The sequence below is a fragment of the Cyclopterus lumpus genome, chromosome 6 (genome assembly GCF_009769545.1).
Source record: "Cyclopterus lumpus isolate fCycLum1 chromosome 6, fCycLum1.pri, whole genome shotgun sequence".
NCBI lineage: Eukaryota > Metazoa > Chordata > Actinopteri > Perciformes > Cyclopteridae > Cyclopterus > Cyclopterus lumpus.
Window position 1 is genome coordinate 22793974 of NC_046971.1, and position 26367 is coordinate 22820340.

At 44.3% G+C, this 26367-nt stretch overlaps 1 protein-coding gene across 1 annotated transcript; it reads left to right on the forward strand.

The window, feature by feature from the left end:
• Window positions 1–4011: 4011 nt before the first annotated feature.
• slc7a5 (solute carrier family 7 member 5) lies at window positions 4012–18786 on the forward strand. Its single transcript, XM_034534472.1, has 10 exons — window positions 4012–4837; window positions 7119–7244; window positions 12457–12562; window positions 12917–12961; window positions 13087–13210; window positions 14514–14617; window positions 14756–14852; window positions 15004–15153; window positions 16831–17008; window positions 17113–18786. Exons 1-10 carry the CDS (start codon window positions 4273–4275, stop codon window positions 17166–17168), a joined length of 1551 nt encoding a protein of 516 aa, XP_034390363.1. The 5' UTR covers window positions 4012–4272; the 3' UTR covers window positions 17169–18786.
• The last annotated feature ends 7581 nt before the right edge of the window (window positions 18787–26367 follow it).

A 26367-nucleotide genomic window follows, 5' to 3' on the forward strand; every position in this document is an offset into this window, starting at 1 on the left:
GGCCCCTGAGCCATTGCCTGATATGTATGTTCAGTATTTCATCCATTGCCCTTGTGAAAGGTCCCACATAAAGAGTTTTAACATGCATAAGTCATTGTTACATTCATTATGAGACATTAGTACCACAGAGGACCAGTACTGACATCAGAGACCGAGTCAGTGGGTCAGACTTTGTGGGAAAAACCTGGATTGTTTATTATTTATTAGTCATAACTTTCGGAGCTTTTCACAGCTGCAGATACGAGTGAAAAAACTGCAGAGAAAACAAACACTGAAGAAGAAACGTCAACGCACCGCGTGTACGCTATTTTTTATTGCAGTATGTGTAAGCAGCATCATGGCTACCAATCACCAGCAGCATAGTGTCCGTTGGTTTGGTACCAATACCAAAAATGTCTGTAATCACAATGATGGGGGGGGGGGGAGGGGCTGTCAACGTGGTGCAGAGTTGAGGGTGTTGACCGCTGTGATAGCATTGCTTATGTTACAAAGGTAGAACATAAATTGCATAGAGAATTGGTTGATGTAAGCAGAAGTGACTTGGAGGGTCACAGGGCCAGAGAAGACAACCTTGAGACGGCCTGAGTATCTAACGTAGATAAGAACAAATCGCAATGTGCGTGAGAGAGACGTTTTCTATGATTCTGCCACACTAACTTCTGTTAAGAATTGATACATTATGTTTGTGAGAAATTAGGAAATTAGGTTATTTTTGGGGACTTTTTCCTGATCCGATGTGAGGTCCTGGGACAGGGATGTCGTATGTGTACAGATTGTAAAGCCCTCTGAGGCAAATTTGTAATTTGTGATATTGGGCTATACAAAATAAATTGAATTGAAATTGAATTGAATTAGAAATATGCTTACTGTGCAGAAACAGAAACAGGTTTAGACTGGTTTAGATACTGTTTAGCCCCACACTGTCTTCTCATGATTTTTTGTTGTGTTTCTTTAAAAAAGGGGTGTAACTTTCCGGTGTGTATAAACTTATGCCACAGACTACCCTGAGTAGCTGTCTCATACTTTGACAATTTTGATTTCAGAGACTTTATTTTTCATTTCCCAATTGACATAGAAAATCTTCCATCACACCACTGAGGGGAAGAAACTGTCCCTGAGCCCGCTGGTCCTGGAACGGAGGTTCCTGTAGCGCCTCCCAGAGGTAAGGAGGGCAAACAGTCTGTAGATGTTCTTCAGTCTCCTCATTGTAACATTAGTCCACAAACCAGGACTTTGACCCATGCTATGTGTAGAAACTGTGCAGATCTGTGCAGATCTCTGCCAGCGTGTCTGCAACGACCAATGCTTTATGAATCCAACTAACCCCCCTGTCTAGGCGTGGTAAAACAAATGTACTTATTCAAACCCCGGTGGTGGATGCAGGCAACCTGCTAAAAGTTGTTAGCGGTTAGCCAAACACAGCACCACAACAATGAAAATGAGCTGGTACAGCAGTGTGTGCGCTGCTAACTCCGTTAGCTGTTATTCCCCTCGCGTGGGCCCAGAGTAGCAGATGGTGGGCTTGGAAATACACCGGGGTTGGTTGATCACGAGTGGCCCCAGTTGGCCGGGGCCCGTTCAAGAGTAGTGAGCTAGGAGTCAGCAGGCAGCCAATGGCAGCATAAAACAGGCAATAAAAGCTACGGGTTTATAAAGACAGACAGACACAGTGTATCGAGCCAGGGACGGCAGACATGGATTAAGGCATATTGGCGTCTCTTGATCTGGGGATCGACCTGAGACGAAGGTCCTGCATTCTTCAGGCTTTGTGTAGACGGACAGAAGAGACAATATCGGAACGGATGCTCCCTTCGGGCTATCAGACCAATAAAGCATGACCTTGTCCACCTGGTCTAAGCAAAGGAAATAGTCTGTCTGTGGCTTTTACCAGCGGATGTGTTTGTATGTATTAAGAACAGATGTATGTGTGTGTCTCTCAGGAGGCTTTCATAGTCCACCTCTGCAGAGCTTCGAGACTATTCGTGTTCATATACAGACGCTTGTGCTTCTTTCCTCTGTCTCTACCGCGATACGAGAGATGTTTTGCCGCGAGCGTCGTCCCTTTAAAACTCGTGCAGAACCCTGATTGGCAACACCTCCCCGTTTCAAATCCATATGAAAGATGAGGCCTCGCTCCAACCGCACGCCGAAAACAACCTCGCCCAAATCAAATATCTGGGGCATCTCTTAGTGGAAGTTGGGTGGCTCACAGTGTCTTTGTTAAATACTAAACGTAACTGCTTCTCTACCTCGTTTCTTGAACCGGCTCTCCTGTACCGAACACGGCTGCACGCTCTATTGCCTTTGGTATTAAAAGCCTGAAGCGCAGACAGTAAATCCATGCTGACGTCCATTGTACAAAGAAATGTCATGAAGATTATTTCTAGATGGGACGAACAAGGAGAAAAAAGCAGCAGTTACTACGTTTAGGCATATAGTTCCTTCTCTTGCTGCACATGTTTTTCAATACTTGCAGACTCTCTGGATTTAAAGGGTAACTTGCTTTAAATGATGGAGCTTTTGCCTTGTATGTATTGTTTTAATCTGGTGTACAGATTTGTATCGGGCTTCACAAACGTTTAGCTGAAGTTGTGTTATTTCATTGAGCCCCTAGGTGTGAGAATGGTGGTCTGTTTGCATACGGGTCTATGTCAACCTGCCCAGGGCGTGCCCCGCCTCCAACCGGGGGGGAATGCAGAAATACGCCTCGGCCCCCTGGAGCCCTGAAGGGAATGACGTGGCTTAGGGAAACGTGATCATTGAAACAATGATAACAAGGATTTGTGTTACAAGATGCGTTGGATTCATGATGAAGGTTCAATCTTTCAATGATGACAAACTCTCAAAACTGATGGGAACAAATTACTATGGGGAAAAAAGTGCGCTAGAAGTACCATAACAATCGGCTGGTGTTTCATTTGTCAACATTTGCATATGTAACGCAATTTTCAATCTTGAGGCATGTGGTTTTTGTGGCTGCCCGTTGACATTCCTCATGCTGCATATTCCATAAAGCAGTGGTTCTCAAACTTTTTCTGTCACGCCCCACTTTGGAGGAAGAAAGATTTTCATGCCCCACCGCCCCAACAAAATGGTCTATGCTGACTTTTATTGAAATAACTTTTTGTGACTCCTGCATCTGTTCTTTTTCAAATAATAGAATAAAGAAAATTGCAATCACTTTCAAGCAAAACCAAATCTGCAATCAAATAAAGTTATATATGTGCAAAAAAAACACACTGGCAAAGATATATAGCTTATTGGGACTACAATTAACCTGTTTTGCACTGGATATCTTTTCAAGATAATAACTGTAAGTGCAACCTGTGAAAAACTAAACTGAACAAGTTCAAATATTTGGCAAGAAAGAGTTTTACACTGCACACATTTTCAAAACAATAACGTGCAACCTGTGCAAAACAAAATTAGTTTTGAAGGGCAACAACAGAAAAGCAGATCTCACGGAGATTGGCTTTTGGCAAAACGCTAAGAATCAGCGAAGTGTAACCTGTTAACCGCGTAACGTAAACATGTACACGAAGGTACAGGCATTTCGCCATGTATTTATTAATGATTTAGTTTTATGTCTTTGTACTTTAAACTTTTGTAATATATGAAGTTCTCAATAAAGGTAGTACCACTGCGCCCCACAGTTTGAGAACCACTTCCATACAGGAATGTGCTCCTGATTTTGTTATGTTGTGTTGAACTTGTGCATATCCCTGTGTTGCACAGTGACAATAAATGACCCTTGAATGCAACGTGGCTAGGTGAAAACATTACACTCTTTTAAATGAATAATTGATACCCTGTATTATGCTCTCAACTCCTTCAAGGCTATTTTCCGAGTAAAACCAGTCCAGCTGGTTTGGGTGCCTGCCTTTGGGAGATGAAAAAATAAATGCTTCCATATTGTTGCTTCTGTCCTGTAGCGCTTGTACTTCCTCATTGTTTCACGCAGAGGCGATGGGCGTAGTACCGCCTTCCGCCGGTAGAGGGCGCAGCAGGGGCAGAAGTGATGCCGCCTCTGATGGAGGAGGAGACGCCGGACTAAAAGCAGGGGCTGGCCTTGACGTCAATGCCCAGGCTTCTCTCGCACGTGGGTGGAGGAGATATACGAGAAGGCTCGCGGCTCTGACTCACACCGACAGACACCGCGGACTCCTCGTGGTTGAGCCCGGCCGGCGTCACAGAGAGCGCACGGAGAGAGACCGGCAGGAGCGGGAAGCTTTGTGTGACTTCCGAGTGAGTGACGAAGAAATTCAGCCAACGATGTCGGCGTTGAAGAAGAGAAACTCGAATTCCTCGGCGGACAGGGATGAGGACAAGCAGGTCACGGAGAGGATGCTGTCCCCGGGCGAGGAGAAGGGGGACCAGGGAGGAGACCCCGACAACGCCGCAGGAGGAGGAGGAGGAGGAGGAGAGGGGGTCGCCCTGAAGAAGACCATCACCCTGTACAACGGCGTGGCCCTCATCGTGGGCACCATCATCGGCTCGGGCATCTTCGTCACGCCGTCCGGCGTGGTGAAGGAGGCCGGCTCGGTGGGTCTCTCCCTGGTGGTGTGGACGGTGTGCGGCGTGTTCTCCACGGTGGGGGCCCTCTGCTACGCGGAGCTGGGGACCACCATCACCAAGTCCGGCGGGGACTACGCCTACATCTTGGAGGTGTACGGCCCCCTGCTGGCTTTCCTCAAACTCTGGATCGAGTTGCTCATCATCCGGCCGTCCTCGCAGTACATCGTCGCCTACGTGTTCGCCACCTACCTCCTCAAGCCCCTGTTCCCCGTGTGCCCGGTGCCGGAGGAAGGGGCCAAGCTCGTGGCGTGCCTCTGCATCCGTGAGTATGATATGTGCGAGCCGAGCCGAGTCGAGCCAAACCGCCCCGGGATGATGCAACTTTTAGATGTATGCCGTGTTTTTTTTGTTTGTTTGTTCCAGCAACGTGGTTGACGTTCCACTTCCTGTGTGTGTGTGTGGTTGTGCGACATTAACTCCCCTGGCTCGCTTTACGTTTAAAAAAAAAAGTGCCAGAGCAAAACCTTACGGCGCAGGTGCGATGCGGTTGAGACGCACTGGCCCGCGCGCGCTGAAAAAGTGCGGCGTTCTTACATCAGCCGGCGGTAGATGAAAGAAGACGCTCGCGCAGCATCACAGGCGCAATGCATGCTAATTTGTTTCGTATACGTGCTCTCTCTCTTTTTAAAAAAAAAAACTTCTGCATATGTTTAAATATTTCTCCATTCTTCCCATTTTGATAAAAAAAATTATAGATTGTCTGTGAAATTTAAATTCGGCCCCACATTGTTGAATTTGAAGATTTCACTTCATTATTATTGCATCTTTAGTATATGAATAGGCCTTGGAAAAAAACTATATATTGTTAATAAATATAGTAAAAAGTGTGGGGTCATCTGGAATGTTGAGGTTTTTTCTTTCCTTCAATGATGACTATTTTAGAGACAAAAATAGCATAATTTAGACACTAAATCTATTTGCATTTGTAATAATTTTGGCCCCAAAAGAAGAAGAATCACTTGAATAAAACGTGTGTTTCGTCAAAGTCCCCACAGTGTTGCATGCCAGGGTAGAATACTATTGTAACTATTTCCCTCCCAAATAATAGTTAATTAGCATAAATGAACAAAGCTCATTCTTGAAACTCAACGGTGCATTTCGTCTCTAAATATTTTGGGCCCTCAGTGGCAGGATTGAATAGTTTTACATATTTCGTCCATCTGATATTCATTCATCCAATTCCAATACAACCATTAACACACCTGTTAATATTCCATCTTTTTACAGGCATTTTTGTGCTTATTCCTTTTTTAAATCCACACTTTTTGACGCTAAGCTTCCAATTCATTTGACCAATGACTTCTTCTATCTGATTCCTTCTATTCTTATTCAACTGTTGCTCAGAGAGATATTTTCTCTTTCTGCCCTTTCGATTGTCAGTCTGGTCTAACCGTTGTACAGCGTTTGGTTCTCCACATTCAAAACACAACTTTTTTTTACAAACCCTTTCATACAAAATAAGATATATTTGTGAAGAGTACCTTCTACAACCTAAAAGCATGACAAACACAGGGCAGTCCTCTCCTGTCGTGGCTGAGAGCAGGTTACCTCAAACCTTTCGACCAGCAGTGTATGTGTGTAAAACAGTAAAAATAAGTATTAATTTCTTTAAAGGTGCATTCAGGGTCTCTAAATGTTTATTTTTATTATTTTATTAAAGCAGCACAGTGTTGCTTCCAAACGCTGGTAGATTTCAGTGTGTTTCAACTTGTTTTGCACAGAGTCTTAATGAGATTAATGCTGGATTATTTGCTGCTTTAACTTGATCCTCTGGTTGCACAAGTTGTCTTTGACTGCCACTTACAACCAGTGTCCCCCTCCCAAGTCACACACTGTGCGCGCGTTCCGTACGACCTGTTTCCGTGTGGAATTTGTATAACCGAGATCGCACATGTGTATGTGTGCGCACATAGGCCCAAGTAACAGCCAGTTGTGTGTGTGTGTGTGTGCGCGTCCGTCTGTCTACTGTACTTTGGGCGCCCTCTCCCTTTGTCTTGGTCTCTTTAATACAGAGCCTCATTGTGCTCCGTCTCGTCTTCCTGTTGTGGCCCCCCGACCTGATTTAGAAGCTTTTGAAGGGAACCTGCTGCTTTAGTTAATCACTTTCAATGGAGTCCAGGGTTCAGGGGGGCCGCTTCAACAACCCCATGCAGTGTGCGCACGCAGGAGGGATTGGGGTGGTTACATCACTGCACATGTGTGGGAAGATGAAATGGGTGTATAGCGGGGAGGTGTTTATTCAACTAATCTGGGGATCCCTCTCCGGCTCCCGTTATGCTTTTTAGAGCCGCAAATGGTCACGAGCCTCAAATTTGAGTGCACAATAAAAGAGGGTTTCGGAGAAAACGCAATTAAAAGCCATCAAAAACGGCTGCAAAAAAAACCAGTCAGTTCTTCATGTGCTCAATGAGAAATCCGGCAGACGTAGTGAAGCACCATGGTGGAATTTGAAGGGCTGCTTCTTAAGGATACCGCCACTTAGTCTCTCGCCCTCTTTCGCCCTCTCTCTCTCTCTGTCTCTCTCTCTCTCTCTGTCTTTGCAGTCCTGCTGACCTTTGTGAACTGCTACAGCGTGAAGGCGGCCACCAGGGTGCAGGACATCTTCGCCGCGGCCAAGCTCCTGGCTCTTGGGATAATCATCATCATTGGCTTCGTCAAGATCGGCCAAGGTACCTCGCTCGAGCACAAGGTTCCGCCTGCTTTGAATTCAATATCAAATGCGTACGCCTGTACAGTATGTATGTATTTATTAGCAGGTCGACACTGGTCTCTTTGAGTGACAATTTGTAGATAAAGGCTAGAGGGATTTGGGCCCCCGGGCTTGTGCAGTAATCTATCAATGAGTTTAGGCAACAAACCGACCGGGTTTCAACCAAGTTTAGTAAAAGATCATGGTTTGGGGTTACAATAAACCAAACAAACCTTTTGGGGTTAATCCCCTCTGCAAATAGTTTATTACAGATTCCTCCAAAATGACTTGGAATACATATAGTGCACTTAGTGAGGGAGGAAGTGTGTCCCGCTTCTTGAAACAGGAAGTGGTTCATTTGACTTACGCAATTCTATTTTCCTCTATAAAGTCTACCCCTGCTATTTGTGTTCATCTCCTCCACTGACATAGATGGGGAATACAATGCTGAAATTAGTATTATTTATTACTTATCTTTTGGTTTGCAATGTGTTTTCTGTGCAGCTAATTTAACCATAATCTCCTACACAAAACAAAAATTGCTGTTGAATCAAAAATATCACTTTTTTTCCCCTGCTGCGCCACTTCTGACTCTGTATCTGATCGAGTTGTGTTGGAAATTAACTTTTTCTTTTGTCTGCCTAACACTTTGCCTGGTGGAGTCTCCAAATCGATCTAATCCGCATTTGGCTAGTGTGCTTATTTCCAACCCTTCTAAGCAAAGTAAATCCCAGCCAGGCCTGCTGTCCTGGTTCGAGGCGAGCAGTGAGTGTATGGAAGTGGAGTAGCCCCCCCCCCCCCCCACCTCAGCCTCATTAAGGCCACAGGATGTTGTGAAGTGTTGCCAAAGAACAGCATGAAGACGGGACAATGGCTCTCGAGCAGAACACCACTCCTTTCATTGGAAACCGTGTCTCGTTCACTAGTAGTCATCAGACCGTAATTTTTTCTTAGAGAAGGTATAGTGTTATGACTAACACGCCCAGGACATCAAACTCTGCCTTCTAGAGGAAGGAACTCTCAACCGAGACTTTGGGGTTCCTTGGGTCCACACCATAGATTCTAGACGACTATAGCTTGTAGTCTTAAATATTGAAAAGGGCATAATACCTGTCTGCTTCTTAGAAACAACTTCTCTCCTCCGCTCCCTCTCCACCCCTTTGTCTTGCTGCCAAGCCCTGTTGTGCTGGCTGTCTTACTGTCCCCCGAGTGAGATACTGAGGGCGTATATAGAAAACAGAGGCCCATATTTAAAAAGGTGAGTCAACAGGTTGTGTTTGGTGGGACGAGTGAGTCGGCGTGAGAAGCAAAATTTAATAAAATCACAAAGCAAATGGTGTCCCAGATCAGTAGCTGTCGGGGGGGCGAAAAAAAGTGTTGCTCAAAGCCTTTTGAAAGAAGGTGGGGGGGAAAAAAAGTGAAATGTCACTGAGTTTAAAGCGAGGTGGAGGTCTCTGGGACTGAGGGGTGATTGTGGAGCTCAGCTGCGTGTTTCCGCCGTCTGGAGCACTGAGCTCCAGTCTTTGAGAAAATGACTCTACTTGTCTCTTGATTTATTCCCTCACTGTAAACATGAGTTTATGGTCTCAATCTCTATTTTCAAGTCCTCTTCAATACAGCATGATCATTTAGTAAATGATGCTCCATTTAGAATTAAACGGCCCAAAAGCAATTAAGCTTTTGGGGCGCGGCTATCTGGCGGTTGGAGACCTGTCCTTCAGGATAGAGGCTTAGCAAGCGTGTCTCACCCCAGCTACACACGCTCGTCCACATACGGTCACTTCTGGATCCAAAAAACAACAAGATGGCGACTGCCAAGATGCCAAACGCGATGCTTCGAAGCGGCAGTCCACAAACCATCTTCATATACAGCCTGTAGTCGTGATTGAGAGATGATTTACACAGAAGTAGGTCAGATTGTCTTGTCTTTAATTACCTTCTGGCGGCATTACAAGTTCTTAAAGTCTGAGGTTTGCCTCCCTGAAACCTGCTGGTGTCCTTGAGCAAGACCCCTAACCCTGAATTGCTCCCTGTAGCTGTGTCTACGGTGTATGATTGTTAGTCGCTTTGGATAAAAGTGTCAGCTAGATAAAATGTAATGTGACGTGTTTGGTTAAAAGTGAGACCAACTTTGACCATGTTGCTGGTTTGTGACGCTACCCTCTTTGTCACCCGGGATCAAACCAATTAAGTGGTAGATTTTAGATTGAAAAGTCCCAAGTTCACCCACACACATAGTTGTTGGCCGTTTTGTGCCGTGGTCACAGGTCACAGGTCACAGGTCTCGGATAAGCTGTGGGCGAACAGGCCCTCAACACTGCCTGGAATTGTTCATGAGAGAGAGAGAGAGATGGTTTGTTCAATGGCAAATATCAGTAGCAGAAGAGAGTTGAGGGTTCAGGGAACACAGATGAAAGTTAAAACCTGCTGCTGCATAAGCATGGAGCATTGTCCCGTCAAAGAATCCCAGCAGGTCCTTTCCTCTCCTTTTGGGTAAGCTCCCGAAAACATGAAAAAAAGGGCAACTTTAGAAGTTCGAGAGGATTGACTTCACCTCAGTGGAAATGTATCTTAAGTCCAGCCAAGTAAGTACATGTAATAAACAGAAGACCACACACACCATTAAAAACATGCACATGTGCATCACGTCAGAGACTGTCGAAGTTGTCTCATAGCCGTTTCTTTTAAAGAAGTAAAGTCATTTTTTGGGGGGTTTGGGACCCTTTTCCGATAAGTAGAAATAAACGTCTGTGGTCATTTTTTTGTTGTTTATTTTGAGTGCAGCAGCGTCCTCAAATCCGTACAAATGTTGCCTTTCGCTCTTTGAGTCTCCCCTCAATCCCACATAACACCTCAAACCCACACAAGTGGAGCACGAGAGCCCTGCCCCGCCCATAACACCCGCTTTCAGGTGTGCAGTTCCGCTGGTTTGTAACTCTCGGGCCTCTGATAGCTGTTTATCTGCAAAGCCTCAGATTATCCAGATCCAGACAAAAGCCAGAGCGCGTGCTGTGAAAAAAAAAAAATCAACCGGTTCGCTGCGACGAGGCGTCTTCTCTGCCACCTTCACTGGCTGCTGTGGGTAGCTCAGAAGGTCAATGTGCTGCTGGCGTCTTGGATTAGAGGACGGTGTGATCTGATTAACAGTAAAGCCAACCGCTCTCTCGACGCTGTCTTTTGGGGGGGAGGTAAATGCCCATGGAGACGGATCTCCTGTTGACCAGCAGCTAAGGAAACCTGCATGATTTACTTGTGTGTTCTGGCCGTCCGCGGTTCAGTGAAGCGGGGTTTTGATTTCTCACCTTCGTATTCTCTATCTAACATGGTGTATCCAATAAATCAAACGTGTGCACACACACAAACTGGGCGGCTGCCGAGCATGCACAGCCTCAAGGCCGAAATAAAAATAACTAGTTCAACAAAAAAGAACAGGAAGTAACTGGCGGCAGTAGAACTAGGATTAAGGAGACAGAAGGTTGCTGTTATGATGCATTCAGGGAACAAAGCAGCGTTTTCTTTACACTCGCCGGCCTTCCTCATCGATTCCTGCGCTGAGAAGCCGCCAGAAGGACTTTGCAGTGCGAAAAGTAAAAATATTACAGTTTAAATTAAAGAAAAACCGCGGAGCTGAGATCTCAAGTGCCGCTACAAATTGACCTCCGGGTCACGGTAACTGCAGTTGGGAAAGTGTTACAGTTCAGTCAACACAAAGGGCCGTCTCTCAAGTGCATCAGATCAGAGCTTTTTTACATTGAGGTGTGGTCATAGGGACAATTTAAGGAGTTGTTTGAGTAAATGCAGTACTTTTTTATTTATTGTGACTTATTATCCTGATTTATTAAACCAGACCTAATTTAAATTCTCCAGAGGTGTGTGTGTGTGTGTGTGTGTTCTGGGTGGTGCATGCATATTTTACTCTGTGTGTGTCTCACTTTCACTGCCTGGTACTGGTATCATGTGACCGGCTGAGTTTCCTGACCAGTGTTGTGGAAAGTGACCCCAGGAGCAACAGGAGAAGGAAATAAAGCTGTAAACTGCAGTGCAAGAGTAGAATTGACACGCAGCGGATTGAAGGAGGACATATTTGTGTTTGTCTGCCACAAACTCGTTACTATGCAACTCTAATGAGTCCTAAAAAGAAAGTCTGTGATGACTCAGACTTGAGCACAACAACAAGCTGCAAAGATTAGGAGCTAATGAGGTCTTCCACTGAGCTCAAGCCTCGCGGATGTGAGGTGAGCTGCAGGTTAGTGAGGCAGTAATGCCAAGAATAGGACGTCATCAGAGGTGCGTGGCTCTGTGGGGAGATCATGTGTTTGGTTGCGTGCGTCCGTGCACGGAGATCCTCCCACACTTCTCGACCCATCACGTTTGTTGTGTTGCTTAAGGTTGCGGGGGATTCCCAATAAAAATAAGTATCAAACTATTTTATTGCCAGTTTTATGCCGTCATTTAATAAGCCCGGCCAAGTCTGTGGCAGGCCATACATATACTCAGAAATATAGAATCTAAAATATATCATTTTGAACCAGAGCATCTGCAGATTCTTTAGAATCCACTAAAGTTTGGAACCATAAGAGATTAATAAATCCTAAAATAGAAAAGTCCAAGAGTGCATCAGCATGCGGCGCTGACCAACGGGACCTTCGGGATGCCGCGGTCGCACATCGGGGCAGTTCGTCAAGCGGAGTGCCCGGCAATCGGACGTTTCCCACGCTACACGGCGGCTTAGGGCTAACCCTCCTATTACCAACACTGCCCCAGGCGGTTGGTTTAGCAACCGTCGCTGTGTCTGAGAATGTGTGTGTGTGTGTGTGTGTGTGTGTGTGCGTGCGTTGCGGGGAGCTGCTCCGGCAGGAATGTGGAGTTCAGGAGGAGATGGGCTTGTGACCAAAGTCCTGAATCCGCAAAAAACAGCTGATGAATCAAAGCTAGATAGTCATACCTAGTAGTCAACCTTCTTTTTTTTCTCTCCTCCTCCTCCAGCCGAGACCGCTTTAAGCCGAAGGCTTTCTGTTGTGTGTGTTGGGCGACCGCACGGTCATTGATTTGTTCTTTTTAATTTTAATTTATTCCGCTTTTGGGGTTCCTCCAGACTGGCTGTTAAACTTGCCTGCGGATGCAATAATGCAGGCATGTGGATTTGATTTTTTTTTCTTTGTACCCAATTCTTTCTGCCGGTTCTTCTCCAGGTGGCGTAGACCGCCTTCTTCCAGAGAATTCATTCGAGGGGTCCAAGTACGAGTTTGGCAGCATTGGACTGGCGCTCTACAGCGGCCTGTTTGCTTACGGCGGCTGGTGAGTTAACGCGTCCACCTCTATTGGCCACCCTCCAACTCAGGATCATTACGATGTTAGCCTTGCAGAGGTAGCGACCACTCATGGTGGAAGGGTGGAAATGCATCATTACTTACTGGATCGGGACATTCTGCAAATCAATAACATAATATATATTTACCATCCGAAATAGGACTTGACTGAATTCAATAAAGACTTTCACTGTCTTCCTTGTCCTTTTACTGTTACTGTGAACGAATAATTAAAGTAAAATCTTCTTGCGTAAAGTCCGATTATTACAGAGCACTTTTGTTTGTACAGTGCGTATCATATCTGTTTGGATACATAACATGTCTCTGCATCCTCTGCTCACAGGAACTACTTGAATTTGGTCACCGAGGAGATGATTGAGCCTTTCAAGTGAGTGTTGACGAGCGACTTGTGCTCGTTTCACGATACAATTCAGACTTGTTTTCAGGGTGGCGGTTGATCGTCTGTCCTACTAAGTGTGTGTGTGTGTGTGTGTGTGTGTGTGTGTGTCTCAGAAACCTTCCCCGCGCCATCATCATCTCCCTGCCCATAGTGACGGTCGTCTACGTTCTGACCAACCTGGCCTACTTCACCACCCTCTCTCCCGAGCAGATGCTCAACTCGGAGGCCGTGGCGGTGGTGAGTGCACACGCCTACGCTCTGCTGCCGCAGTACTACTTTATGTCAACTTAAATGAACTATTTACTCAATTCAATTCAGTTTATTTTGTATAGCCCAATATCACAAATTTGCCTCAGAGGGCTTTACAATCTGTACACATACGACATCCCAGGACCTCACATCGGGTCAGGAAAAACTCCCCAAAAATAACCTTTCACAGGGAAAAAAGGGAAGACACCTTCAGGAGAGCAACAGAGGAGGATCCCTCTCCCCAGATGGACAGAAGCAATAGATGTCATGTGTACAGAATGAACAGCATTTACAAAGTTACATAAACACATTACATGAATATGACAATGTATGAATGGAACTCCAATCCATGAAACAGAAGGAGGTAGAGAGGAGGGGGGGCGGGGTGTATCAGCAGGGCCAACGCGGGAGGCCGGCTCACCAGGCATCAGACACCTCCAGGTCCAATGGACCCTATGAGACGTGAAGTCACAACGACTCCGGGGAGGAAGCAAATGCATCCATAAGCAGAGAGAGAAGAGGAGAGAGGATCTCAGTGTATCCTAAAATATCCCCCAGCAGCCTATAAGCCTATAGCAGCATATCAAGGGGCTGGACCAGGACAAACCTGATTCAGCCCTAACTATAAGCACTATTAAAGAGGAAAGTCTTAAGTCTATTCTTGAATGAGGTGACTGTCTGCCTCCCGGACTGAAAGTGGAAGCTGGTTTCATAAAAGAGGAGCTTGATAACTGAAGGCTCTTGCTCCCAACCTACTTTTTAGGACTCTAGGAACCACAAGTAGCCCCGCATTTAGTGAGCGCAGCTCTCTAGTCGGGCAATATGGTACTACAAGCTCCTTAAGATATGATGGTGCATCACCAATCAAGGCTTTGTAGGTGAGGAGAAGAATTTCAAATGTGATTCTTGATTTTACAGGGAGCCAGAGCAGAGCAGCTAATACAGGAGTATTATATACTCACATTTTTAAGTTGGGTTGAATCATAAATGTGTTCCTGGTTACCTAAATCACAAGATTAGGGCCGTCTATACCGTGCTGCCCTTTGAGGGGGAATAAGCCAAGAAGGTCATCACAGCTTTATTTAACCCTCCTCCGCCCCAAGTATAAACAACAACAAACATTATTTATTTTATTTCATCAGACAGGAATTCGATTGCACAAATACTTCCTTTTGAATAAAACGGTGTGAACCCACTGCCGGTGGAATTCGCTGTGCCACTTGACCTGCTTGGGTACTTATCTGATTATGATTATCTATAACGTGTGTGTGTACGCGTGTTTGTCTTGCAGGATTTTGGTAACCAGCACCTGGGTCCGATGGCGTGGATCATCCCTGTGTTTGTAGGCCTGTCCTGCTTCGGATCGGTCAACGGCTCTCTGTTCACATCATCCAGGTAAAAAAAACAAACAAGAAAAATCCAGAAACGTATAAATAAGTACATGGAGACGATTTATACATTTTTGGGGAAACTGAGAGAGATCAAAGACATCTTCGTTCATACTCGGCGTCCCTGTCTTTCCTTCCCTTTCAGGTTGTTCTTCGTGGGTTCCCGGGAGGGTCACCTGCCCAGTCTGCTGTCAATGATCCACCCCACCCTGCTGACCCCGCTGCCCTCGCTTATATTCACCGTATGCCCCCTTCTTTTCTAATTCACAGTACGCTGCACTGGCTCAGTGACGAGGTGTTGGGATAGTGCTGCCGTGTGTAGATATAAAGCAACAGCAATGAAACAAATTACTGCTGGTTCTCACAGCCATTTGCATTCACCTTCCCACCTAGTGCCTGATGACGCTGCTCTACGCCTTCTCCAACGACATCTTCTCCGTCATCAACTTCTTCAGCTTCTTTAACTGGCTCTGCATCGCCTTGGCGATCGTCGGGATGATGTGGCTCCGCTACAAGAGGCCAGAGATGGAGCGACCGATCAAGGTGAGCCCAGCTCTATGGACAGGCGTTCGGAGAGGGGCACAGACGGACGGAGACGAGTGGCCACGAGAGTCTCCCTTCGGTCTTTGTCACCATCGACTCCCGCTCGAGTTAGCCTTGGCAGCGGGAAGTGTTTCTTTGTCTCACGCAAAGAGAAAAAGATCCATTCAGCAGGGCTCCGATGAATAGAGACTGATCGCAGATTAAAGGACAGAACAGAAGCTGGATGCTTGTCAGCTGGTGTCGAGGCCTGCTGTGTGTGTGTGTGTGTGTGCGCCAGTGTGTGTGTGTTTGTGTCTCAGTGTGTGTGCCAGCCATGCCTCCTGACTGGTCCAGTTGCTGCAGGACTCAGTAAAACACAGAGCACCATTGTGCGATTGTTGCACTTTGGCAAACCATCACATGGAAACGGTGTGCGATGCTGTGTTTGTTCTTGTACTTGCTACATAGTGGGGACTGACATGTTTTTAACCACAAAGTGAGGACATTTTGGCCTGTTCAAGGGTTAGGACTTGGTTTCAAGATTCAGGTGAGAATTAGGGTACGGGTTGTGGTCAGGCTAAGGGGCATTATGGTGTCCTCTCAAAGATACACAGACGCATTTGATTTATTTTGTAAAGCCCAAAATCACTTGCCTCATAGTTCTTTGTGTGTGTGTGTGTGTGTGTGTGTGTGCACCCCTAGAGCCTGATGGCTGCCATGACTGTGCTTATCTGTCCGCTTGCACAGCGTTGTGTGTCGGTCAGAGGCGGAGTCTGTCAGGGCAGTGAAGTGAAAGGCATCTGTGCGTGTGTGTGTGTGTGTGTGTGTGTGAGAGAGAGAGAGAGAGAGAGAGAGAGACTGAGTAGTGGGACAGTGGCGGCACTGTCTCGCCACTGACCTCCATCTCTCTCTTTCACTCTCCCACTCTATTTCTTTCTCCTTTCTTTCACTTGTCACATTCCTGCTGTGCAACGCATCTGAAGCGGAGAATCACGCAGTTCCCATTTACTAACTCATCTCTTTTGGTCACCGGGTACCGCTCACCAGTAACCCGGTAGATGCATGCCACCTTCAGTTCACGGGCCGTCTCCATGGCCTAAAGCACACAAGTCACCTGAACACACCGCTCGTTAGTAGTTGTTGCCGAGTATTAATCTGCTGCTGTAACAATGTTTTGGTATCTGGATGTATGATCTTTTTGTCTTCTTCAGATCAAAAGGGTCTAAACCATGAAAGCATCACCAGAAACATCTGAACTTGGTACTTGGTCACCTTCTGGCCAGCATCTGGCCCTACAATGCCAAAAACAAAAATAGTTTGGTAGATATTCCTAATTGTATTTTTGTCATTTCCTATAAGCACATTCAGCAAAATTGGCTATTGTGGTGCCAATCACGTCCCTCCATAGCTTACTGTTTGTACAGGTATTACAACCAATATGCGTGTTGCCGTGTTACATTAAGATGTGAGGCTAACGGTGCTCTGTCGCTCCGTATCGCGCTCAACGCTAGGCCTGCCCACTTTTTAGTGGCCCAATCGAACGCAACGGATTTTTAATTGAATCCCTCTGCGCACCGCTCGGGCATTCGGTATCGCGGTGAAACGCGCCACAGTACAGAAGCCAACTTCAGTGTGACTTTAAGGAAAGGCGATATCAGAACTCCTTTTTAACGTATCCGTCTCTTTTCCCCGCTGCAGGTGAATATTCTGCTGCCGGTGAGCTTCGTGCTCGCCTGCCTCTTCCTCATCGTCGTCTCCATCTGGAAGACCCCGAAGGAGTGTGCGATCGGCTTCGGCATCATCGCGACAGGAATTCCCGTCTACTTCATCGGTGTGCGGTGGCAGAACAAACCCAAGTGGATGCTGCATGGAATCTGTGAGTAGGACGCCCATCCTGTCGCCAGGTTTCGTAGGAACGTCACTCGACATTGTGTTTAATCACCGCGTGTGTGTGTGTGTGTGTGTGTGTGTGTGTTACAGGCTCGACCACGGCCTTGTGTCAGAAGATGATGGAGGTGGTGCCGCAGGCGACCTAAAAGGCCTTTACAGTTAATCGGGCTGCACAAACGGTGACCTCTGGGTTCTGACGTTACAGCTGATGAAGCTTGACCTCCGTTGACCCCCCACCCCCCACCTCTGTCCCCCTCTCTCTCCCAGTCTGCAGGGTGCCGATAAGGACGAAGACTGAAACATGCCGGCGTCTGAAGCCGCCCTAAGCGCTCTTCAGGCGCTTTTCTTTTGGTTCTTATGGACTATTTTTATAGTCACTAACCAACCCTTGTAGGTTGTACTACCTTTTTTTTTTTTTTTGTATGCTGCATTTCAATGAACTGTTATTTGAATTTTTATTTTTTATGTTACTGTTGTTTCTTCTGGCTGTTCGTGTTCAAAATATCCTCCAGTTGTATTTAGCAAGTGTAACCGTCGGCAGTAGTCGTTGGTGTTTTTTTTTTTGTATTTAACTATTTTTTTTAATATTAATCTCCTGGTAGCCAACTTTTTCTTTTTACGCAAAAACACGAGATTGATTTAGTCAGATGTCCAGGAAGCGCTGGAAGCCTTTGGTCCCGCGGCCGTTACAATTCTTCAGCGCTCCTCGAGGAAAGTCTCGTGCTCTCTGTCGTCTGTCGGTCGCTGTAAATGCCCGGGACCGCCTGCCGTTTGCTTTCCTCACCCGGCGGGGTTTTAAAGTCGACGATGCTGCTGCAGGGAAAGAGTGAGGTGGATTGAAGACCTTGGTGTGTGTGTGTGTGTGTGTGTGTGTGTGTGTGTGTGTATGTGTGTGTGAGTGAGTGAGAGAGAGAGAGATGCTCTTTTTGTTTTCTATCTCCCAGAGAAAAGACAACATTTTCTGGGTCAGCGATCTCCTTTTCCCTTTCGGGGATCAATATCTTGCTCGCAGAGCGCCATTAAAACTGTCATTACACTGTGGGACAGTGTTTCGGACTCCTCACTGTAATAAAGCCATGTTCAAGCAGAGCTGCAGACAGAGGCTCGATGCTCTTTGCGTTTTTTACATCTTCTGTAAGATGACGTACTGAGAGAGCACATTGTGAGATCAGTGTGAACATTTGTTGGTGTTGTTTTTGTTTTTTCATCCATTCCTTCCTCCAATTTTTCTTTTTACCTTTCCAGACACACACTCAACGATAGTTTAAAAAAAGAAAGAAGTTAGTGCTGTTTTATTAACGTTGACAATCCTCCTGACAACGGCCCGAGACGGCGGCTTTAGTTGTTGCCGTAGAGACGGCTGCGGGAGGGGTTAATATGTGTTTGAGGTAGAACCTTTCTAACACTCTTGCTAACACTCCAGCCATCGCACAACGCAGATGGGTAAACTAACCCGAATAGGTCTGTAGAAAGTTTATTTATTTATTTGTAGGTTATTGTTTGTTATTATTCCCTCTAATTTTGATTACAGGGCATTTCATGGAAAGTGCTTCAAAAATAAATGTTGAGGTATTTTTCCACTTTTTGTGTTTTTGTTTTGGTCTCATTTGTCTTTTTTTTTTATTTTATTTTTTTAATTCAATTTATTATTCTAAATACCAACAAAAAAATACACAACGTGGTGATGATTTTGACTTTTATTTTCTCTAATACATTACACATGAAATGAGTGTGAATAGTAAAAAGAAAACACATAAAAGTCCACACAGTGTTATGTCATCTTTCAACTCATTGTTTTGGTTTACTGTTTGTTTACGGTGAAAAACCAAACCAGTGTGCTACATGAACAGCACCAGAAGGCATTCTGATAAAGAATTAGCGACCAGCTGGTGAACTGATGGAATGTTTCTCAGCTCAAAAGCCAGAAAAGCAACCAAAAGGCAAAGTATTAAAAAAAATAGTGACAATCCACATGTCAATGTTTGGTTTACAAAATAAAAGTACCGTTTTGAGGAAAATGAGGGAATACTTTTCGTCCAACTTAATTTCCTCTGAGTCCACTGATGTTTACCGTGAGCTTTATTGAAATACGTGGGGACGAACAATGATTGCCCCAAATATTGCAGACACCTAAACGACGATAATAATAAATATATCGTTTATCTCAATCCTTTATGGACTAAATCATTTAAAATAAAACCATTAAGGACTGATAGGTTGGTACTGGATTTTACCTCACCATAGTCGTTATCATAATTTATTCAGAAGAATTTAGGATTTACTGTTGTCCCCTACTGTTGTGACTTTAAAAGACAGACAAGATGATGGTCATGTGCACAAAACGCGCCATAACAAACTACAAAGGTTCTCTTGCATTGTGACGGTTACAAACGTAATGGCATTCTCCCAAAAGGGAGTTGAACTGTTGTCTCTTATTTGAACATCAGCTATATCAATAATAACACTAATAAATAAGAGCTGCGAAACACACCACCAGCTGTTTACTTTGACTGGCTTCCTTGTCCTTCACTAAAAGGTCTTTATTTGACGTTGGCGCGTGTAACGCTGCCACGCCTGTCCAGCCTTAGAGGGACAACTGGAATAAATATGTAAAAGGACAAACAAATAGGACTGACCCACTAAACGAGACGCTGTCGTTGTAATTTACGTCTCTTTTGGCTGCGCTGTCTGGTCCACATCTTTTCCAATTGTTCTAAAATACCACCTTACCCCAAAAGTATCTTTTGGCGTGACTTATTTTTCAATATATTTAATACTTTCTCAGTGGAAATTCAAAATTTTTCAAATCAAGGCTCTTTCCTCTTTTTGCAGATGTTACATGTCGCCTTTTGTACCCGTGTTAAACTGCCTCTAAACGCAGCTCCGTAGCCCAGACGGGAATGATGAACTGTAGTGAGGAAGCCAACCCTCCCTCCCCTCACGATGCTGCGTGTCTGCTAAGTGCTTCTCTGTTCTCCTTCGAGCCTTACTCGGCCTTCACTTGCTCTTCTCACACTCCTCCGTTGTTGCAAACAATGCTTGTTCTGCATCCATTATGAGATTTCTTTCTTTCTTGTTTCTACAATTATGATGATTTAAAAACGGACTAAAACTGTGACGGGAGCTTTTAATCTTTCTTTCCTCTTGGTCTCTGTATGTACTTTGTATGTTGTGTTTTCATCACGGAGAATAAAAATCAAGACTGGCCAAAATAAAAACAAACTCCTTTTATCTCGTATCATTTTAGAGTAAATACATTCCCAAATACCGACTACACATTGAGAACCCTTCCATCAGCAGGACCCTGTTTGGTTGGTTGCCGAGGTCAACATGACACAGAGCCGATGAATGTTCATGGAACCAAACAAACTAATCCTCCCAGGTATTCAAAGCATGGGCTGGAAGTAGGTAAATGAACCGAGGTCAGTTTTACAGCCTCATGGTAAAATGAAGGTATGAGGACAGGAAGGCTGAACACCGAACAACAACAAGACGCAACTTTAATGTGGACTAACATGTCCTGGGGCAGGTTTCTGGACTTGCTCTTGGACAAGGTTAACGGCATCAGCGTTTGTGATCCAAACTGTAAACTGGACCCATTTCAAAATAGCGTGAAACAGACAGAAGAGTCGACAATATGCGTTTCAAAAATATATGAAGGATGCCAAAACTTATTCAGCAGAGACTAAAGGTCAAAAAGATAATGTAGAAGCTAAAGCAGGCAAACCTTTTGGCTCAGGGGCCACAATGAGTTTCAACATTTTACAGACCAGTATCAGATGGATGGAGTGTTTGTGTGAACTAATATAAATTACAAGTAAAAACCATTGACTAAACAAGAAAAGTAACATTTAATTTCAATGGTAACAGTGTTGTTGGTCAGCCTTTTTTGCCAGTGCATCAAAGTTTGGTGTCAGTTTGGTTGTTGTGGCAATTCTCAGGACAGATGTGAGGTGTGTGACAACACCAGCAACCTCTGTGCGGTCCTCCGAAATTCGGCTTCACTTAGTGAAGCATAACTCATCCAGTTTATGGAAGTTGAACGTCTCCTTTAACCTCCCTCCTGCGTTAGCTTTCTGTTACCATCTCTTATGTTAACGGATCGGTTTTTACCCATGTCTTAAATCAGCTGTAAAATACACTAAAACAATTATCTATCATCCAATTTGTTTCTCATCTCTTGGTTATCTTGTTAGGCTTCCTTATCCATGTAATATTGGTTTTAATATTTTTGGTGTGGGACTCTGGGCCTTTTCTTTGTCAGTATACCCCTCGATTTAAATTTGTTTTAAATTGTCAAATGAACCTCAAGAGAATCATATAAATAAATTAAAGGTTGTTGTGTTACCTGACTATTACTGAGGGGTATTAGAACACATCTCTTAAATACATTTGTTTTATTTATTTTTTTCATTTTTATATTATTAACTATAGTAACATCCAGTGGTGTATAAAGTACCCAAAAGCAATACTTGAGTAAAAGTAAAGATACCTTACTGGAAAAGGACTCCAGTAAAAGTAAAACTCACCTATGAGAATACTACCATATAGTAAAACTATCTGATATGTATTGTACTTAAGTATCAAAAGTAATTTTCTAAATGTACTTAAGTATTGAAAGTAAAAGTACAAGTAAATGCTGTTAATAAAAAAGAAAAGGGTCAGAATTTTGAGAATTATTAAGTTTATTCTTTTAAGTGCTGTGGCCACCACGACCAAGGACAAGGAGTGTTGTTGAACATAATTGGGTTGGCTGTGATCCATCCAGGAGCAACAATGTTCAACATAATATATTGTACATACGTGTACTTTTGTATCTACTATGAACTTATCATCATAATTCTCCGAAAAGCAATATGACACTATGAAGGAGTTGTAATAGTGCGTTTATAAGTATGCTCATTCCGACTAGAGGATGTAGAGGCAAATGCATAATATTGTGTTCATTATAAATATCAACCTGATGCATCAGGTCAGTGTTTTGAGAAAGGACACCTGCCTTGTGAACTCCTCTGGGCCTGACAAAGGTTTTGCTGAAGCTGAATCTGCAATTGGGCGACTGCTTCCATCATAACTCAATCTGATCATCCACAAAATGACTAAAATATCAAAACATGATCAATACTAAAGCAGCACCGAAAGTCACAACCCAGTCATTACTTGAAACTGACAAATGTCCTGTTCATCTTCAAAAGAACTTCTTGGGCTGAAGACTAGTCCTGCGTTGCTAAATAGCATTTCACAGGCCGCTGAGGCAGGTAGAGGTGTGTTCATCTTCACAGACAGAGGTGTGTTCATCTTCACAGACAGAGGTGTGTTCATCTTCACAGACAGAGGTGTGTTCATCTTCACAGACAGAGGTGTGTTCATCTTCACAGGTAGAGGTGTGTTCAGCTTCACAGGTAGAGGTGTGTTCCGCTTCACAGGTAGAGGTGTGTTCCGCTTCACAGGTAGAGGTGTGTTCAGCTTCACAGGTAGAGGTGTGTTCAGCTTCACAGACAGCTGCTTGCACAGCCTGTGCACTCCGACGCGGCTCCTGTCAATCCTATGGTGTGGTGGCTAGCTAACGTTAAGTTAGCTAACGTTAGCCAACTAGTGCTGCAATGATTATAGCTAAGATGACATACATACACCATGTATAGCTAACGTTAAATTAGAATATCAGACACCTGCCTCCCCCTCCTCCCCCGCCAGAGATATCCCCCAATCTGGTGTTGGTCTTCATCACCACCGTCGCTTGTTGCGGGAGTAGCAGGTGCTTCCATTTCTGCTTCCATCATGAAATCAGTCATCTACTCATGTAGTCGCTCGCTAGCTAAGTTAGCATCCTGGGCATCACTGGGAATCAGAGGAACGTGGCTTTGAGAGCACGTGTTTGCAATTGCACAATAACGTGACTATTCAATGATTTAACTTGCAAGCTAGCACCACTGATTCAACATGCTTGTTGGAGTCTGGTTCCACCACATTTGTAGCGAGTAAGGAAGGTTTCAGGGGAAATGTATCGGAGTCAAAGTATCTGTTTTCTTTGCAAAATGTAGTGAAGTAAAAGTGAAAGTAAACAGAAATATAAATAGTAAAGTAAAGTACAGATATCCAAGAAAACGACTTAAGTACCACTGGTAACATCTATGGTGTTACGGGTCAATTTCGACCCATATATATTTACTTTTTTTTAGCAATATAACTTTAAGACGGTATCACATTGAAGATCAATCAGTTCCAATTGTTACTCCTGCGGCGCTGTTTCATAGTCTGGTGACGGGGCACGTCACGGAAGCTGAAGGGTCTGGTCCATTTGTGTGGGTCTGATGCGCGTTCATTGTGCCGAGGAAAATAACTCTAGATATAGCCGTTAGTTCATTTTCCAACTTTAAAAACATCATTTTATATTTAATAAGGCCTATTTGAGTGTTCGTACTGGGGAGTGGGATCAAATGAAACGCCAATTATTGCAGGAAAAAGGCAAAGTGAATGCGGTTGTGGTGGTGGGGGCGTGGTTAGGCTGAGCTGCAGAGGGGAATGAGGGATTCAGGGAAAGTTGTAAAATTAACTTATAAAACGGCACCGCAGGAGTTGCAATCGGAACTGATTGATCTTCAATGTGAAGTTCAACTTCCTTTAACTGGAATTATGCTTCACAAAGGAGGCACAGAGGATTCCTCGGATTATCAACACTTTCCTCGAGAATGTGTTGATTAATTCATGTCTTTGTCTTTCTCAACCAATCTTGGAATGAGTTGAATCTGTAGACACAGGCCTGCTGTTTTATTGGTTCTTTGATCTGTGTGACAAAGTCCGTAAATCTGCCGAGCCATAACCAAAAGAATGCCTCCTCTTTCATTAGAAACCACTGGGGAACAACTTGTGCTGCAGATGTTTCCAGGACATCCGTATAGCTGTGGGGGATCTATTAAAAAAGGATCCTGTGATATCACACAGATCAGACATTGGCGAGCTGCACTGACAACTTACAAATAAATCACTTTTATTAGATTTGTTTCCTCCTTAGTGAACATGTGAACATGTCTTGACTGATTACGCGGATAAACAACAAGGCACCGGTATTTTCTTTGGTGCATCGGTGGAATGAATGCTGATCATAGCAGAGTGCTCTCATCTTGTTATCAATATTCCGTACGGTTCTTTAATAATAATAAGGTTAATAATAAGTATAGTTCAGACACATTCATGAGTGCAGAGAAGACAACGAGGTCTAGATGAGATCAGGATGTCTGAAGGCTGTGGTGGGCAATTCCCTTTTTGAGGACTTTTTTTTAGTTACATGTGAGCATCATGTGCTTGTACAAAATCACAATGCCAACACTTTTTTGTATCTAATGTTCCTCTTTAAAGTTATTACAATGAACTTTCATATTGTGTTGATTTTGGTGGTCCCTGTGCACAAAAGCAGTTTCTAAGGCACCAGAGTCCCTTAGAAAAAAAGACCTCAAAGAAAACCTCAAAGTCTGAAGGAGTTTCTGGTGAACCTGCATGATTTCGCTGATTTTGCTGGGAATCCAACCCGTTGGTATCGATGACAAGAATAACTTAATAGAAATATACGATCTTCTCGCTGATGGTCTCGTTTACTTATTAAATTCAGACTGTTTCATAACAAGTTCAAAGTTCCTTATATCTTAACTTCTTCTTTTTCCCACACCTTGCTGCTGCAGACAAAGGCTGTGAGAGAGGAAACCCGGCCACAGAACAACAAACGGTCCTTATCCTCACGACAGGGAACACAGACAGGTGTGAGCTCTGGTTTTTACTTCCCTACATGAGCACACACACACACGCACACACTGCAAGCATTATTTACATGCTCCCTGTGACATACCGAGTACACGTAAGCATAGATGCTCACACACACACACACACACATGGTGGTGCACTGGGATCAATCAGCCACTGTTTACTTGTGCTTGTCTTTCTCTATTGTTTGTGAGGTTTAAAGGAGCCCAGAGGACAAAGATGTTAAAACACACACGCACACACGCACACACACACACACACACACACACACACACACACACACACACACACACAGACACACACACACACACAGCACCTCTGCATTCTGTTTGTATTTGTCTTGCTGCTGACTGAATTTTTAGACCATTTGGGGAAATTATGAGGCAGATTGGTTTTCACGCTACAGTATATTATGAGTAGAGAAAGTAAAAGTCTGATCAGGAGGTTTGAGAAGGAAAAAAGAAGTTAGATTAGTAAAAGAGAAGACGAGGGATAGGAAAGAATAAAAAGCCAATATTGTGAGAGAAACTGTAGAGCAGGTAAACTATGGCCCGCGGGCCGTATACGGCTTTTTAATCCGGCCCGAAAAACATTACTACAAAATTGTCCAAATTATAGTAAAGTCTGCATTCATTCAGCCTTTTTCCTGCAATACCCTGCCGTTTCAATGGATCCCACTACCCACTATGAACACTCAAATAGCCCTTATTTAAAAAATAAAGTTTTTAAAGTTGAAAAATTAACTAACTGCTGAATTCAGAATTATTTTTGATGTGACATATCGGTTTCTGTGCTGTGAATGTATTCATGCATTCTGTTAATGTAACACACATTAATTAGGATCTCTGTCTGGACTATTCTCTCTAATTCACCTTTGTCACTGCATTGAACCCATCTGTAACAATGAGTGGACCAAAGAAAAGAAAAGAAAAGTCGACAGTGAGTGCCAAGTGTTTAATGAGTTAAATATTTTTTGACCGAAGTGCGATCATGTGCGACCCTCGACATGTGAAGAAATACAGCAAATCACTGGACGACCTGTTGGTACTCTGATTGTGAAAAAATTGACAAGTCACTTTAGCTGGCGTCAAGTCCCCCGTCACCAGACTATAAAACAGCGCCGCAGGAGTTGCAATTGGAACTGATTGACCTTCAATGTGACTACGGTTAAAGGAGTTCAACTCTCATACACTGGATGAGTTATGCTTCACGAAGCGAAGCCGAGTTTCTAAGCATCAGGAGGACGGCACAGAGGATGCTGGTGTTGTTTGGCTCCACCTCAGTGTGATGAACATCAACAACACCCCACAGATCCCAGTTAACGGATGAACCCCTCAGATCTGTCCTGAGAATTGCCACAACAACCAAACTGACACCAAGCTTTGATGCACAGGCAAAAAAAAGGCTGACCAACAACACTGTTACCACTGAAATTAAATGTTAGTTTTTAGTTGATGGCTTTTACTTGTAATTTATATTAGTTCACACAAACACTCTCCATCCATCTGATACTGGTCTGTCAAATTTTGAAACTCATCGTGGCCCCTGAGCCAAAATGTTTGCCCACCCCTGCTTTAGAGTCAATACACG